Source organism: Procambarus clarkii, chromosome 81 (genome assembly GCF_040958095.1).
Source record: "Procambarus clarkii isolate CNS0578487 chromosome 81, FALCON_Pclarkii_2.0, whole genome shotgun sequence".
NCBI classification, from domain to species: Eukaryota; Metazoa; Arthropoda; class Malacostraca; order Decapoda; family Cambaridae; genus Procambarus; species Procambarus clarkii.
Window position 1 is genome coordinate 3,752,681 of NC_091230.1, and position 13,971 is coordinate 3,766,651.

The 13,971-nt window shown below is 44.6% G+C and overlaps 1 protein-coding gene and 1 long non-coding RNA gene across 2 annotated transcripts in view; one reads left to right on the plus strand and one right to left on the minus strand.

The window, feature by feature from the left end:
• LOC138358106 (uncharacterized) overlaps positions 1–13,971 on the minus strand; it is a 39,243-nt gene that overhangs the window by 19,533 nt on the left and 5,739 nt on the right. The window lies entirely within an intron of this gene.
• LOC138357969 (uncharacterized) lies at positions 208–11,068 on the plus strand. Its single transcript, XM_069315177.1, has 3 exons — positions 208–668; positions 786–1,365; positions 11,031–11,068. The coding sequence occupies exons 1-3, from the start codon at positions 276–278 to the stop codon at positions 11,066–11,068; spliced, it is 1,011 nt and encodes a 336-aa protein (XP_069171278.1). The 5' UTR covers positions 208–275.

Sequence of the window (13,971 nt, forward strand, 5' to 3'; positions counted from 1 at the left end):
TACATAACTCCAGTTTCATGTCATGTGCATACCAAATTGCACATTTAATTTACAATTTTGCTGATTCATATATTTTGTGTGTGTGTGACATTTCTCAGTTTTATGATAAAATTTACTATGCTTTACCTGAGCCAATTAATTTACATAACTCCAGTTTCAAGTCATATGCATACCAGATTGCATATTTAATTTATAATTTTGCTGATTCATATATTTAGTGTGTGTGTGTGTGTGAGGGGTGGAGGCCAGCACAACCACAGGCCTCCCCACCACCAATGGAGACTCAGTCACCAGAAGAACTGGCTACTTCCCACGGCAATATTAACATGGACTCAGAAAGCAGCCAGTCAGTCGAGGAGGGTGAGTATCAAGACGTTCTAACAAGGCAACAGAAGAAACGAATAAGACAGGATGCAAGGCGTAGTGTTGACAGTAATGGTACACTTAACGGAAACGACAAGAGAATGAAGAACGACGCCGAGACTGATGTCGACAAACGGACGGAACGATGTCAGGAAGGTGAGGGTCAGCGGAGATGGAGGCTTCTCTTCCCTGCCTCATGCACGCTGGCCTATCATCAGAAGCTGCTGTGGACAGTCACACTTGGAAGAGAACACCGCAAGTTCGAGCCCCTGCTGAAGGAAGGTGTAAACAGACCTTACTTAACGGTAGGTTCTATGGAGGCAATGGAGTATCTTACCCAGCACGGATATGATGGAATTGTTATGGAAATACCGGAGGGGAACGAGAAGCTGACGAAGGTAATTATCTATAAATACCCTCAGATTCTGGACCCCGAATTCATCCTCGACGACCAACGATTTGTGTGGGCCAAGCGTCACCTTATTAAAGGTGAAGCTAGGAGTCAGGTGGTGGCTTTAGTGAGAGGTGAAGTTCCCGAGAAAGTGTTCATCACCGGGGCTGGCTACAGGCATGTAGCAAAGTATGTGGAAGAGCCCATAATATGCCTGAAATGCTGCAGATGGGGGCATAAATCCTGGAGCTGTCAAAATGATCCACGATGTCGTTTCTGCGGAAAGTCTCACCTCTCTAATGTGTGTAGAAACAGACTTAATCTGGGTGAGAAAATAGTTCCCAGATGCTGCAACTGTGGAGGCGTTCACAATGCCAGCTCAGCTGTGTGTAGCAAGAGGCCGAGTATGGGTGTTATCCGGCCGGTGAATGTTACAGAGCAAGCAAGAGCTCTTACCCAGACACCGGGAGCACAGCAAAACAGTCTGCCCCAAACAGCACCAGTGAACCGGACGAATGCGTGGGTAAAGGAGTCTCCTTTACTTCGTCAGGCTCAAGCAACAAGCAGCCACGCCACCACTCAGGACTCCGGCAGTGACAATGTAACGGTGAGTGAAGTGCCTACTGTGGCTCAGAAAGAGGGTCATAATAATATGGTCAAGGAGGTGTGGGCTAAACTAAGAAAAGTTGGTGAGTTCCTCCAAAATCTTGGGCAGAGAATCGAGTCCATCGAGGCGAAATTAACCGTTCAGGAGGTCAAGGAAATTCACAAAACTGTGAAGGAAAATCAGGATATAGTGGTTGAGGGCAATAATGAAATATTGAGTGATGAAATGAAGGAAAGTGAAGTGTGTGTGAATGATGGTAGTCGTAGTGAAAGGAAGAACCCTATAATTACACATAAAATGAAGGAATCATTTGGGCCAATAATGGACGTCACAGGGCTGAAAAAATCTCTTGAGAATCGTAATGTCGCTTTTACTGGTGAACTTGGGAAGAGGTGGGAGATGTTATGCAAGGTATGGCTATCATTTAGTGAATTTATTGGGGATGACTTAGGCAGTGAATTGATTAATAATGGATCACCCTAGACTGAAAGTTTTGTCATGGAATGTTAATGGTTTAAGAAACAGTGTTACAGATGTTCATTGTTATGTGATGGGAAATGATATTGATGTTGTAGCTCTCCAAGAGACAGGGGATAGGAATGAAGGCTTATTGAAATTAAATGGTTATAAAGGGTTTCACCTCTTCGCCGCAAATAACATCAGAGGCACGTCGATTTATGTAAAGAACTCCATACCAGCAGAGTTAGTAGAACCGCCATCAAAAACGCAAGGTATAGAGATTGTCTGTGTTAAATTATCATTAAGGGAAGGGGAATTTATTGTAGTTAATTTGTATGTATCCAGGAACTGCTTCGACGCTAACTATCTACCTGACTGCATTTATACTGATCCTTCACTGGTCATAGGGGACCTTAATGCTCGGCACATAAGCCTTGGGACAGTGGGTAGCATTAGTACTAATGGGGTCAAGTGGTTACAGTTTATACAAGATCATCCAGATACCTCTCTATTGGGAAACAATGAACCAACTCACATCAGGGGAGGACGGCTTGACTATGCCTGCATTTTAAACTCTCAGGGGATTATGGGGGAGGCTCGGGTTGTTCGGGAACTACTTAGTGACCACTTTGCCTTGAACGTTGAATTACCACTGGGGAAAAAACAAGTCCACTTTCAAAGGAAAAGGCTAAATATTAATAAAGATATGAAAAATTATTTTATTCAAAATATGGGAGATTGGTATCAACAATACACGCCACTCTGCGTTGATAGTTTTTACGAGGATATGGTCGAGAACATAGAGAAATTAGTACAGAGGGAAAATAACGGGGGTAGTGGAAGCAAGACGCATGGACCTAAGAAATTTAAATATTCCAATGATCAGCAAGTCAAGGGGTGGGAGAGAATGCTACGGAGTGCACATAAAGAATGGTTAAAAAATGGAATGAGGGATGAAGAGAAAAATACAATGTTGGAAGTGGCTAGGGAATGCAGTCAGGTGAGGAAGGAGGCGCGGGACAGATACTGGCAAGACTTTGCTCAGTCCATTGGTAATACTAAGAACCTTAAAGACGTATGGAGAGCAGTAAATAAAGTCAGGGGTTGTAAGACCAAATTCATTGCTCACTCAGATCCAGGGAAGGTTGCTAATGAGTTAGTAGATAAATGGGCTAGTGCTGCTGGTATGGAGTCCTTACCTGCAGACACGAGAGTCACCATTGAGTCATGGGAAAATATTAGAAATGGAGTAACTTTATGTGCCTTAAATACAAGATCTATAGCGTGCACTGAGATAACTCACGATGAGCTACTGGATGCTATAAAAAGTGGCAGCTCTACTGCTCCCGGGAAAGATGGAGTAACGTATGACATTCTTAATTATTTAGCCGGTATGAAACCTAGTCCCTTACTTGATTTGTTTAATTTGAGTTATAGAGAGGGAAAGTTACAAAGAAAATGGAAAGAGGCTGTCATCATTCCTATCCCTAAGTCAAACGGAGGCTACAGACCTGTCTCCTTAATATCCTGCTTTTGTAAAATGATGGAAAGGATTTTGTTAAATAGGCTACTCTACCTTGTAGGTAATAACATGTCCAGTAATCTCTTTGGTTTTATCAAAGGCAAAAGTACTGCGGATTGTCTCTTAAAGTGTTTGTCTAATATGGATGACAATTGTAGAGTTTTTGTTGATCTACAAGGAGCATTTGATAAAGCCAATGGGGAAGTAATCTTATACGAATTAGCCAATCTGGGAATAACAGGGAGATTGCTACACTGGATAAGGGATTATCTACAAGGCAGAAAAGGTCAGGTGTATTATCAGGGATACATGTCTGAGGAACGGAGGTTTCAGTTAGGTACCCCACAAGGGGGAGTATTAAGTCCCACCTTATTCAATGTATTAATGAACAGATTAGCATCAGAGATGTATCCTCCAGGGGTCACGACGATCATATATGCTGATGACATTCTTATACAAGGCACTTCCGGGAACAAAATTCAAACTGCTCTTAACATACTTGGTACAACCTGTCACAAGTTAGGCTTAGTTATAAATGCAGATAAAACCAAATATGAGTATAGGAAACGAAGAAATATAACACTTACTCTAAATGGTGTGGAACTGAGCCGTGTTCAGAAGTACAAGTATCTGGGCATGTATGTTGGATACACATGTGAGAGTAAAAATGCTGAAATAAATCATATCAGCACCTTATGTAAAGCCCGTCTGCATCCTCTAAAAGCACTGGCTTTTTCTGGTAAAGGTGTTGGGGTACCTATCTTACGGATGTTATACATAAGCACTGTTCGGTCCCTGATAGACTACGCAGCACCCGTTTTGTCTTACACAGGCCAAGGCAGAATTAAAAAAATAGAGCTGATACAGAACGAGGCTATGAGGATTATTCTTGGATGTCAAAGAAATGCAATGATTGAAATAATGAGAATGGAATTAAATTTACAGAGTGTGTGTGATAGAGTCCATGACATTAACACTAGAGTAGCTATTCGTTTCATGCGGAGAAAAGGAGGGGATAAGTTGTTTGAGAGCGTTCAGACCTGCTTGAGTGACGTACACACTTCCAGGAAACTGAGGGAGACACGCTACACGAGGGGATTAGCTCATGACCTCAGGGAATACGATGTACTTGACTGCTGTAAACCCTCTCGACAGTGTAATATGTCTGCTCCCTGGAAAGTACAGAAAATAGACGTCGAAATTGTACCCCTCAAGGTGAAAAAGATTCATCATGAACCGGGACAATTACGGTGTTTGTATGGAAGCATGATATCTCGGTTACCAAGAGGCAACAGTTTACATGTATATTGCGACGGGTCGGTGGCGGAGGATGGCAGGGCAGGGTGTGGTGTCCTAATAAGGGAATATACAGAGTTTGGGACTGTGGACAGGATAATTGAACTCCGGCTTAGTAATTATATATCATCCACACAAGCTGAACTGCAGGTGTTTGGAGGAAGTACGTCATGACGACAAAAATGTTTTTGTATTTGTCGATAGCCGAGGAGCACTGGAGTCCTTAAACAGTCGAAACCCAGTCTTCATGTCTATAGTTGAGGATTGTAAGAGAAGAATAACTGAGATACAGCTGAAAGGTCATAGTGTGAAATTCATGTGGATTCCATCTCATGTTGGAATAGTGCTCAACGAGGTGGCGGATGACTTGGCCAAACGTGCCACATCAAAACCACAAATTGACATTGAATGTGAATTCACAATGAGACAAATAAGAAGCAAAATCAGAAATATTCAGGCACAGGCAGGAGTGGAGAGGAGAGGGATAATGTATGAGAGAAATCTAACCATGCAACACTACATGTATGTGAGTCAAAACACCCATTTCACTTATGGTAAAAGGAGAAATGCTTGGAGTGACTCTGTGTACATGCGGCTCAGGCTTGGGTACAAATATTACTGGGAATATGGGATAGGTGTTCATGATAATGACACGAAGTGTAAACTATGTGGTATGTTAAGGTCTCACACACTTGCCCATTATGTTCTTGATTGTCCGTTGATTAATGTATATAGAAACACTGAGATAAGGACTGTTCCTGAGCAAATAGCCTGGATGTGTCACAAAGGAAAGGTTGATGATATTCTTGAGAGATATAAGAATTTTGCACCAAGACTGTAATATTTTGTTGAATTATCCGTATAACTAGGTCATAAAAGTATTTGCGTACGTCTGATACCATACCACTTGTGAAGGAGGAAATGTACATGTTTATCTCTCAGAATGTTTGGTAACAGGTTTATTGTTTGTGATGTGTGTCTATGTATGTACTAACACGTTGTACTGAACGGGGTGAGAATAGCTTGAGCTACCTCATCCCTTTGTGTGTATTTTACCTCAATAAACTTATTTCAATTTCAATTTCAATTTCAATGATATCCCGTTTTCTATAGACGAAAAATTCCACTACAAGCTGTATTTTCTATGGGGTAACTTGTGTATACAACACAGCAGCAATATTATCTGCCTGTTGAATGTAATATTATTAAATGGTGTCGGATTTTCCGACATAGGGTGCTGGAGTTGGTGTCAGGGTGGTGGTGCTGGTGATAGGGTGGTGGTGTCGGTGTTAGGGTACTGATGCTGGCGTCAGGGTGGTGGTGCAGGTGTTAGGGTGGTAGTGCTGGTGTTAGGGTACTGATGCTGGTGTCAGGGTGGTGGTGTCGGTGTTAGGGTGGTAGAGCTGATGTTAGGATGGTGGTGCTGGTGTTAGGGTGGTAGTGCTGGTGTTAGGGTGGTAGTGCTGGTGTTAGGGTGTTGATGTTAGGGTGTGGGTGACGGTGTCATGTCGTGGGTTATGGTGTTGGGTTGGTGATGCTGGTGTTAGGGTGGTGGTATTGGTGTTAGGGTGGTGGTGTTGAAGCTAGGGTGGTGTTTAGGTTAGGGTGGTTGTATTGGTGTTAGGGTGGTGGTGTTGCCGGTGTTAGGGTGGTGGTGTTGATGTTAGGGTGGTGGTTCCGGTGTTAGGGTGGTTGTGTTGGTGTTAGGGAAGTGGTGTTGATGTTAGGGTGGTGGTGCTAGTATTATGGTGGTGGTGTAGGTGTTAGGTTGGTGGTGTTAGGGTGTTGGTGTTAGGTTGGTGGGGGTGGTGTTAGAGTTGTGGAGTCGGTGTTTGGGTGGTGGTGCTGGTGTTAAGGTGGTTGTTTTGGAGTTAGGGTGTTAGTGGTGGCGTTAGGATGGTTGTGTTGGTGTTAGGGTGTGGATGATGGTGTTAGGGTGGGAGTGTTGGAGTTAGGGTGGTGGTGTTGGTGTTTGGGTCGTTGTCTTAGTGGAAGGGTGGTGGTGCTGATGTTAGGGTTGTGGTGTTAAGATGGGGGTGCTATAGATAGGGAGGTGGTGTTGGTGTTAGGGTGGTGATGTTAGGATGGGGATGTTGGTGTTAGGGTAGTGGTGGTGCCGGAGTTAGGGGGGGTGGTTGGTGTTAGGGTGGTGGATTTGGTGTTTGGGTTGTGGTGTTGATGTTAGGGTGGTGCTGTTGGTGTTAGGGTGGTGCTGGTGTTAGGGTGGAGGTGCTGGTGTTAGGGTGGAGGTGCTGGTGTTAGGGTGGTGCTGTTGGTGTTAGGGTTCTGGTGCTAGAGTTAGAGAGTTGGTGTTGGTCGTAGTTTTTTTTTTTTTTTAGTGTTAGGGTGGTGGTGTTGGTGTTAGGTTGGTGGTGCTGGTGCTAGGGTGGTGGTGCTGGTGTTAGGGTGGTGGTGCTGGTGCTAGGGTGGTGGTGCTGGTGTTAGGATGGTGGTGCTGGTGTTAGGGTGGGGGTGTTGGTGTTAGGGTGGTGGTGTTGGTGTTAGGGTGGTGGTGTTGGTGTTAGGGTCTCGGTGTTAGGGTGGTGGTGTTAGTGTTAGGGTGGTACTCGCCTAATTGTACTCACCTAATTGTGCTTGTGGGGGTTGAGCTCTGGCTCTTTGATCTGGCCTCTCAACCGTCAATCAACAGGTGTACAGATTCCTGAGCCTATTGGGCTCTGTCATATCTACATTTGAAACTGTGTATGGAGCCAGCCTCCACCACATCACTTCCTAGTGCATTCCATTTACTAACTACTCTGACACTGAAAAAGTTCTTTCTAATGTCTCTGTTGCTCATTTGGGTACTCAGCTTCTACCTGTGTCCCCTTATGCGTGTGCCACCCGTGTTAAATAATCCATCCTTGTCCACCCTGTCTATTCCCCTGAGAATTTTGTATGTGGTGATCATGTCTCCCCTAGCTCTTCTGTCTTCCAGCGACGTGAGGTGCAGTTTACGAAGTCTGTCCTCATAACTCAGGCCTCTTAGTTCTGGGACTAGCCTAGTGGCATACCTCCTAATTTTTTCCAGCTTCGTCTTGGGCTTGACTAGATACGGGCTCCATGCTGGGGCTGCATACTCCAGGATTGGCCTTACATATGTGGTATATAAGGTTCTGAATGATTCCTTACATAGGTTTCTGAAAGCAGTTCTGATGTTAGCCAGCCTCGCATATGCTGCTGATGTTATTCTTTTGATGTGGGCTTCGGGAGACAGGTTTGGCGTGATATCAACTCCCAGATCTTTCTCTCTGTCCTTCTCGTGAAGGACTTCATCTCCCATTCTGTATCCAGTGACTGGCCTCCTAGATATTCTCCTACTTTCATTACCTTACACTTACTTGGGTTAAACTTTAGTAGCCATTTGTCGGACCATTCCTTCAGTTTGTCTAGGTCATCTTGTTCCCTCACACTATCCTCCCCTGTCCTGATCCTCCTCATTATTTATGCATCATCAGCAAACATCGAGAGGAACGAGTCAATTCCTTCTGGGAGATCATTTACGTATATCAGAAACAGTATAGATTCAAGGACTGATCTCTGTGGGACTCCACTGGTGACTCCCCGCTACTCCGAAACCTCACCTCTCACGGTGACTCGCTGTGTCGTGTTGTTTAGCTTCTCTCTTATCTAGTGGAGTACCTTCCCTTTCACTCCTGTCTGCATCTCCAGTTTGTGCACTAGTCTCCTATGTGGTACTGTGTCAAAAGCTCTCTGGCAGTCCAGAAATATGCAGTCTGCCCATTCCTCTCTCTCTTGCCTGGTTATATAACTCAATTAATCCTGTTAGGCATGATTTGCCATCTCTGAACCCATGTTGATGTTGTGTTTCAAAGTTCTTTTACTCCAGATGTTCCACTAGCTTTTTTTCGCACAATCTTTTCCATCATCTTGCTTGGAATGCAAGTTTGGGACACTGGGCTGTAATTCAGTGCCTCCTGCCTATCACCCTTCTTGTATATTGGGACTACATTGGCCGTCTTCCAAATTTTTGGCAGTTCACTTGTTTCCAGTGACTTGTTGTACACCATGGAGAGTTGTAGGCACAGAGCTTCTGCTCCTTCCTTTAGAATCCATGGTGAGATTCCATCCGGGCCTATAGCCTTTGTCATGTCCAAATCTAACAGATGTTTCCTCACCTCCCAACTAGTAATCACAAACTCCTCTAGTGGTGTCTGGGTTGATGTTCCCTCCCTTATCTCTGGGACTTCTCCTTGCTTTGAGGTGAAGACTTCCTGGAATTTCATATTGAGTTCCTCGCACACTTTTTTGTCGTTTGTAGTGAATCTTTCTGCCCCTATCCTCACTTTCATTACCTGTTCCTTCACTGTTGTTTTCCTTCTGATGTGGCTATGCAGCAGTTTGGGTTGAGTCTTTGCCTTGCTCGCTATGCCATTTTTAAATTGCCCCTCTACCTCTCTTCTCACCCTGACGTATTCATTCCTGGCCCTCTGGTATCTTTCTCTGCTCTCTAGTGTTCTATTGTTTCTATAGTTCTCCATGCCCTCTTACTAAGCTGCTTTGCTAGCTTGCAACTCTAATTAAACCATAGGTTTCTCATCTCCATTTCATTTTTTTCCTTTTGGACTGGGACGAACTTGTCTGCTGTCTCCTTACACTTCTGTGCAAAGTGGTCCTTCATGTCTTGAACCGTCTTTCCTCTGAGCTCTTGTTTCCCAAGCTATTTCAGTTAGGAATTTTCTCATCTCCTCATAGTTTCCCTTACAGAATGCCGGCCCTCTTGCTTTCTGGTCCCTTCCTTGAGTAAATTAACCCTTCTTTGACCAGATATTCAAACATTACACTGTGATCACTCATACCCACGGGGGCTTCAAGACCGATTTCCCTTACGTGTGAATCGTTCAGAGTGAATACTAGGTCGAGTCTTGCTGGTTCATCATTCTCATTTTCATTTTCGTCCTCTCATTTTCGTGGGACCCTTGACATGCTGACTTAAAAAGTTTCTAGTCGTCACCTCTAGCAGTTTCGCTCTCCATGTTTCCTCACCTCCATGTGTTCTCTGTTTTCCCAGTCTATCCTTCTATTATTAAAATCCCTCATGATGAGCAGATAAGATGGATTTCTACAGGCAGCAGCGGCTGCTCTCTCTATGATAATGTTAACTGCCATGTTGTTTCTGTCATACTCTTGCCTGGGTCTTCTTTCATTTGGTGGTGGGTTATATATCACTGCTACTACTACTCTTGGTCCTTCCATTGTCATGGTGCCTGTTATGAAGTCTCTGAACTCTTTGTACCCCAGAATAACCATCTCCTCGAAACTCCATTCCTTTCTCATCAGTAGAGCCACTCCGCCTCCTCCCCTTCCTTCCCTCTCTTTCCTTAGTACAGTGTAGTCCTGGGAAAACACCGCATTCGTTATGATTCCTGAGAGTTTTGTTTGTGAGTCCAATTACATCTGGGTTTACGTCTTGTGTTCTTTCCATAAGTTTACTGGCCTTGTTTATAATCCTATCTATGTTCGAGTACATGTCCTTGAAGCTGACTCTCTTTTGTCCATTCTCAGTTTCTGTTGATTCCATTGGAGTTGGGGGGCAAGGGATGTCTGGGACGGGTGAGCCTAGGAAGGAGGACCTGGGGTGTCTGGGGTGTGAGGGGGCTGGGAGGATCTGGAACAGGGGCGCTAGGGGGTCTGACGTGATGCGGCTGAGGGGGGGGGGGGGTTCTGGGGTTGGGGATTAGTTGGGGCATGGTATGGGGGAGCTGGAGGGGCATGTGGTGGGAGGTCACGGGTTGGGGTATGCAGGGTAGACTGGGGTGGGTTGACAGGGAAGTCAGGGGTTGGGTAGGGGAGGGGAGCCTGGGGAGGGGGGCCGGGTGGGAGAGGGTGGGGGAAGGGAGGAGCGCTTGGGGTGGGGAAACTGGGAAGGGCACAAGCTGGAGAAACAGGGAAGGGCATGGGGTGGAGGAATAGTGAGGGTTTGGGGTAGGAGTTGGAGAAGAAAAAGGGCATGGGGGGGGGGGGGGGGTTCTGGGGTCAGGGAACATGGGGGGCATGGTCTGAAGGGGGACTTTACTGTCTAGGGAGGTGCAGGTGATTGATGGGAGATGGCTGAGGGGTTGGATGGTGGGAGGCCTCTGTTATAATCCTCCCTGGGGGTGCTGGCCTGCTGATGGGGGGATTCCCGCTACCCTCTGACGTTCCTGGAGACACTGAGCTGAGTCCTGTGGCTCCCATATCCCTACCCGTTTCTCTGATTCTCCTCCTTGCTTCTGCAGCCTTCCTTCTCTCCTCCCTTGTCATGTCCCTTTGCAGAAAGACTTCGTATCCCCCCTAATGTCACAAGTCTGCTCTTCCTGGATAGGATTTTCTCCTTTGTTGCCTCGTTTGTGAGCACTACCTTTATCAATCGTTTCCTTTACTTCTTGTAGATGCCAAGCCTGAAAACCTTCTCTTTGTGGCCATTTGACTCCTCCATATCAAGTCCCTCCAAGATCTGTCATGGTTGATTGGTCCCTCCTTCTCTACTCCTCCCGATTGGATCCCTCTGGTTCCTGTACTACTACAACTTTAATTGTTCGTTTCCTTTCCATCATTTGTTCAGTGCATTTTGCAGCTTTCTGTGAAGTAGCTGCTTTCATAGCTGCTGCCTCTAGAGCGGCCTTGGCACTTTGCCTGTTCTGCAGTATTTCTGCAAAAGCAAGTCCCCCTGGAAGGAGCCTTCCATCAGCTTCGTCCCCTGTTTCCAGGAGGTCGCATACCCTGTGCTGGTTTGAATTCTGATTTTCCCCTGAGTCTCTTTATCTCCTCTCTGGCTTCCTCTAACTCAATCCTTTGGCTCTGTATTAATGCTTGCATTTTCTGCAGGTCTCTGCCAAATCCCCCCTTTCATTTCTTGCAGGTCTCTGCCGAATCCTCCTAATGTCTGGTTGAGCAATTCAAAGGTAGTATCCACCACTCTCCCCTGTCCCTGTGTTTGGTGATGTCCCTCCATCATTTTCCCTGGCTGAGGGAAAAAACGTTCTGGCTTTTTCTTGTGTGTGTGTTTGTGTTTATGTGTAAGTGTGTTTGTTTTATGTGTAAGTGTGTTTGTTTTATGTGTTTTTTGTGCGTGCGTGCGTGTTTGCGTGTGTGTGTGTGTGTTTGTAGGGGAGAGGATGCTTGGGAAACTGGGGGATGGGAGGGGGCAAAGAAGTCGCTTCAGGTCAGGTGGTCAGATGATGGGAGGGAGTAAGGGAGCTGGAGGGGTCCCACTGTGTGGGAGGGGTTTGGGTGTAGGGGGGTGGATATCTGGTATGTTACAGAGGAAGTGTGAAAAGAATGGTGGGGAGGGGGTAGTGTGTGTGTGTGTGTGTGTGTGTGTGTAATTACCTAAGTGTAGTTACAGGATGAGAGCTACGCTCGTGGTGTCCCGTCTTCCCAGCACTCTTTGTCATATAACGCTTTGAAACTACTGACGGTCTTGGCCTCCACCACCTTCTCACCTAACTTGTTCCAACCGTCTACCACTCTGTTTGCGAAAGTGAATTTTCTTATATTTCTTCGGCATCTGTGTTTAGCTAGTTTATATCTATGACCTCTTGTTCTTAACGTTCCACGTCTCAAGAAATCTTCCCTATCGATTTTATCAATTCCTGTTACTATTTTGTATGTAGTGATCATATCACCTCTTTTTCTTCTGTCTTCTAGTTTTGGCATTTTTAATGCCTCTAACCTCTCCTCGTAGCTCTTGCCCTTCAGTTCTGGGAGCCACTTAGTAGCATGTCTTTGCACCTTTTCCAGTTTGTTGATGTGCTTCTTAAGATATGGGCACCACACAACTGCTGCATATTCTAGCTTTGGCCTAACAAAAGTCGTGAACAATTTCTTTAGTATATCGCCATCCATGTATTTAAAAGCAATTCTGAAGTTAGAAAGCGTGGCATAGGCTCCTCGCACAATATTCTTTATGTGGTCCTCAGGTGATAGTTTTCTATCTAGAACCACCCCTAGATCTCTTTCTTTATCAGAATTCTTTAAAGATTTCTCACAAAATATATAGTTTGTGTGGGGTCTATGTTCTCCTATTCCACATTCCATAACATGGCATTTATTAACATTAAATTCCATTTGCCAAGTGGCGCTCCATGTACTTATTTTGTCCAGGTCTTCTTGAAGGGCATGACAATCATCTAAGTTTCTTATCCTTCCTATTATCTTAGCATCATCAGCAAACATGTTCATATAATTCTGTATACCAACTGGTAGATCATTTATGTAGACAATAAACATCACTGGTGCAAGAACTGAACCCTGTGGTACTCCACTTGTGACATTTCTCCAGTCCGATACATTGCCTCTGATCACAGCCCTCATTTTTCTATCAGTCAGAAAATTTTTCATCCATGTTAGAAGCGTACCTGTCACTCCTCCAATATTTTCCAGTTTCCAGAACAACCTCTTATGTGGAACTCTGTCGAAAACCTTTTTTAGGTCCAGATAGATGCCGTCAACCCAACCATCTCTTTCCTGTAATATCTCTGTTGCTCGATCATAGAAACTGAGTAAATTCGATACACAGGATCTTCCAGATCGAAAACCATACTGTCTGTCTGATATTATATCATTTCTCTCCAGGTGTTCTACCCATTTAGTTTTAATTATTTTTTCCAATATTTTGACTATTACACTTGTCAATGATACCGGTCTATAATTAAGGGAGTCTTGCCTGCTTCCACTTTTGTAGACTGGAACTATGTTAGCCTTTTTCCACACATCAGCTACAACTCCTGTATACAGGGATGCCTGAAAAATCAGTTGAAGAGGAATGCTGAGCTCAGGTGCACATTCTCTCAGAACCCATGGTGAAACTCCATCTGGACCAACTGCTTTGTTCTTATTTAGCTCCTTGAGCATTTTTTCCACTTCGTCTCTAGACACCTCTATGTGCTCTATGTTGTTCTCTGGAATTCTTATTGTATCTGGTTCCCTGAAGATTTCATTTTGTACAAACACACTTTGGAACTTTTCGTTTAATGTTTCACACATTTCCTTTTCATTTTCTGTGAATCTATTTCCCATTTTCATCCTCTGAATATTATCCTTTACCTGCAATTTGTTGTTTATGAATTTATAGAATAGACCTGGTTCTGTTTTACATTTGTCTGCAATCCCTTTTTCAAAATTTCTTTTTGCCTCTCTCCTCACTGCCGTGTAGTTGTTTCTCACATCTTTGTATCGCTGGTATGTTTGGGGGTTTGGCCTCTTCCTGTATTGATTCCATTTTTGTGTCTTTTGGTCTCTGGCCCTCTCGCACTTTCTGTTGAACCAATCCTGTTTCCTAGTTCTGCTTCTCTGTTTTGGTATAAATTTTTTTGTGCCTTTATCATATAT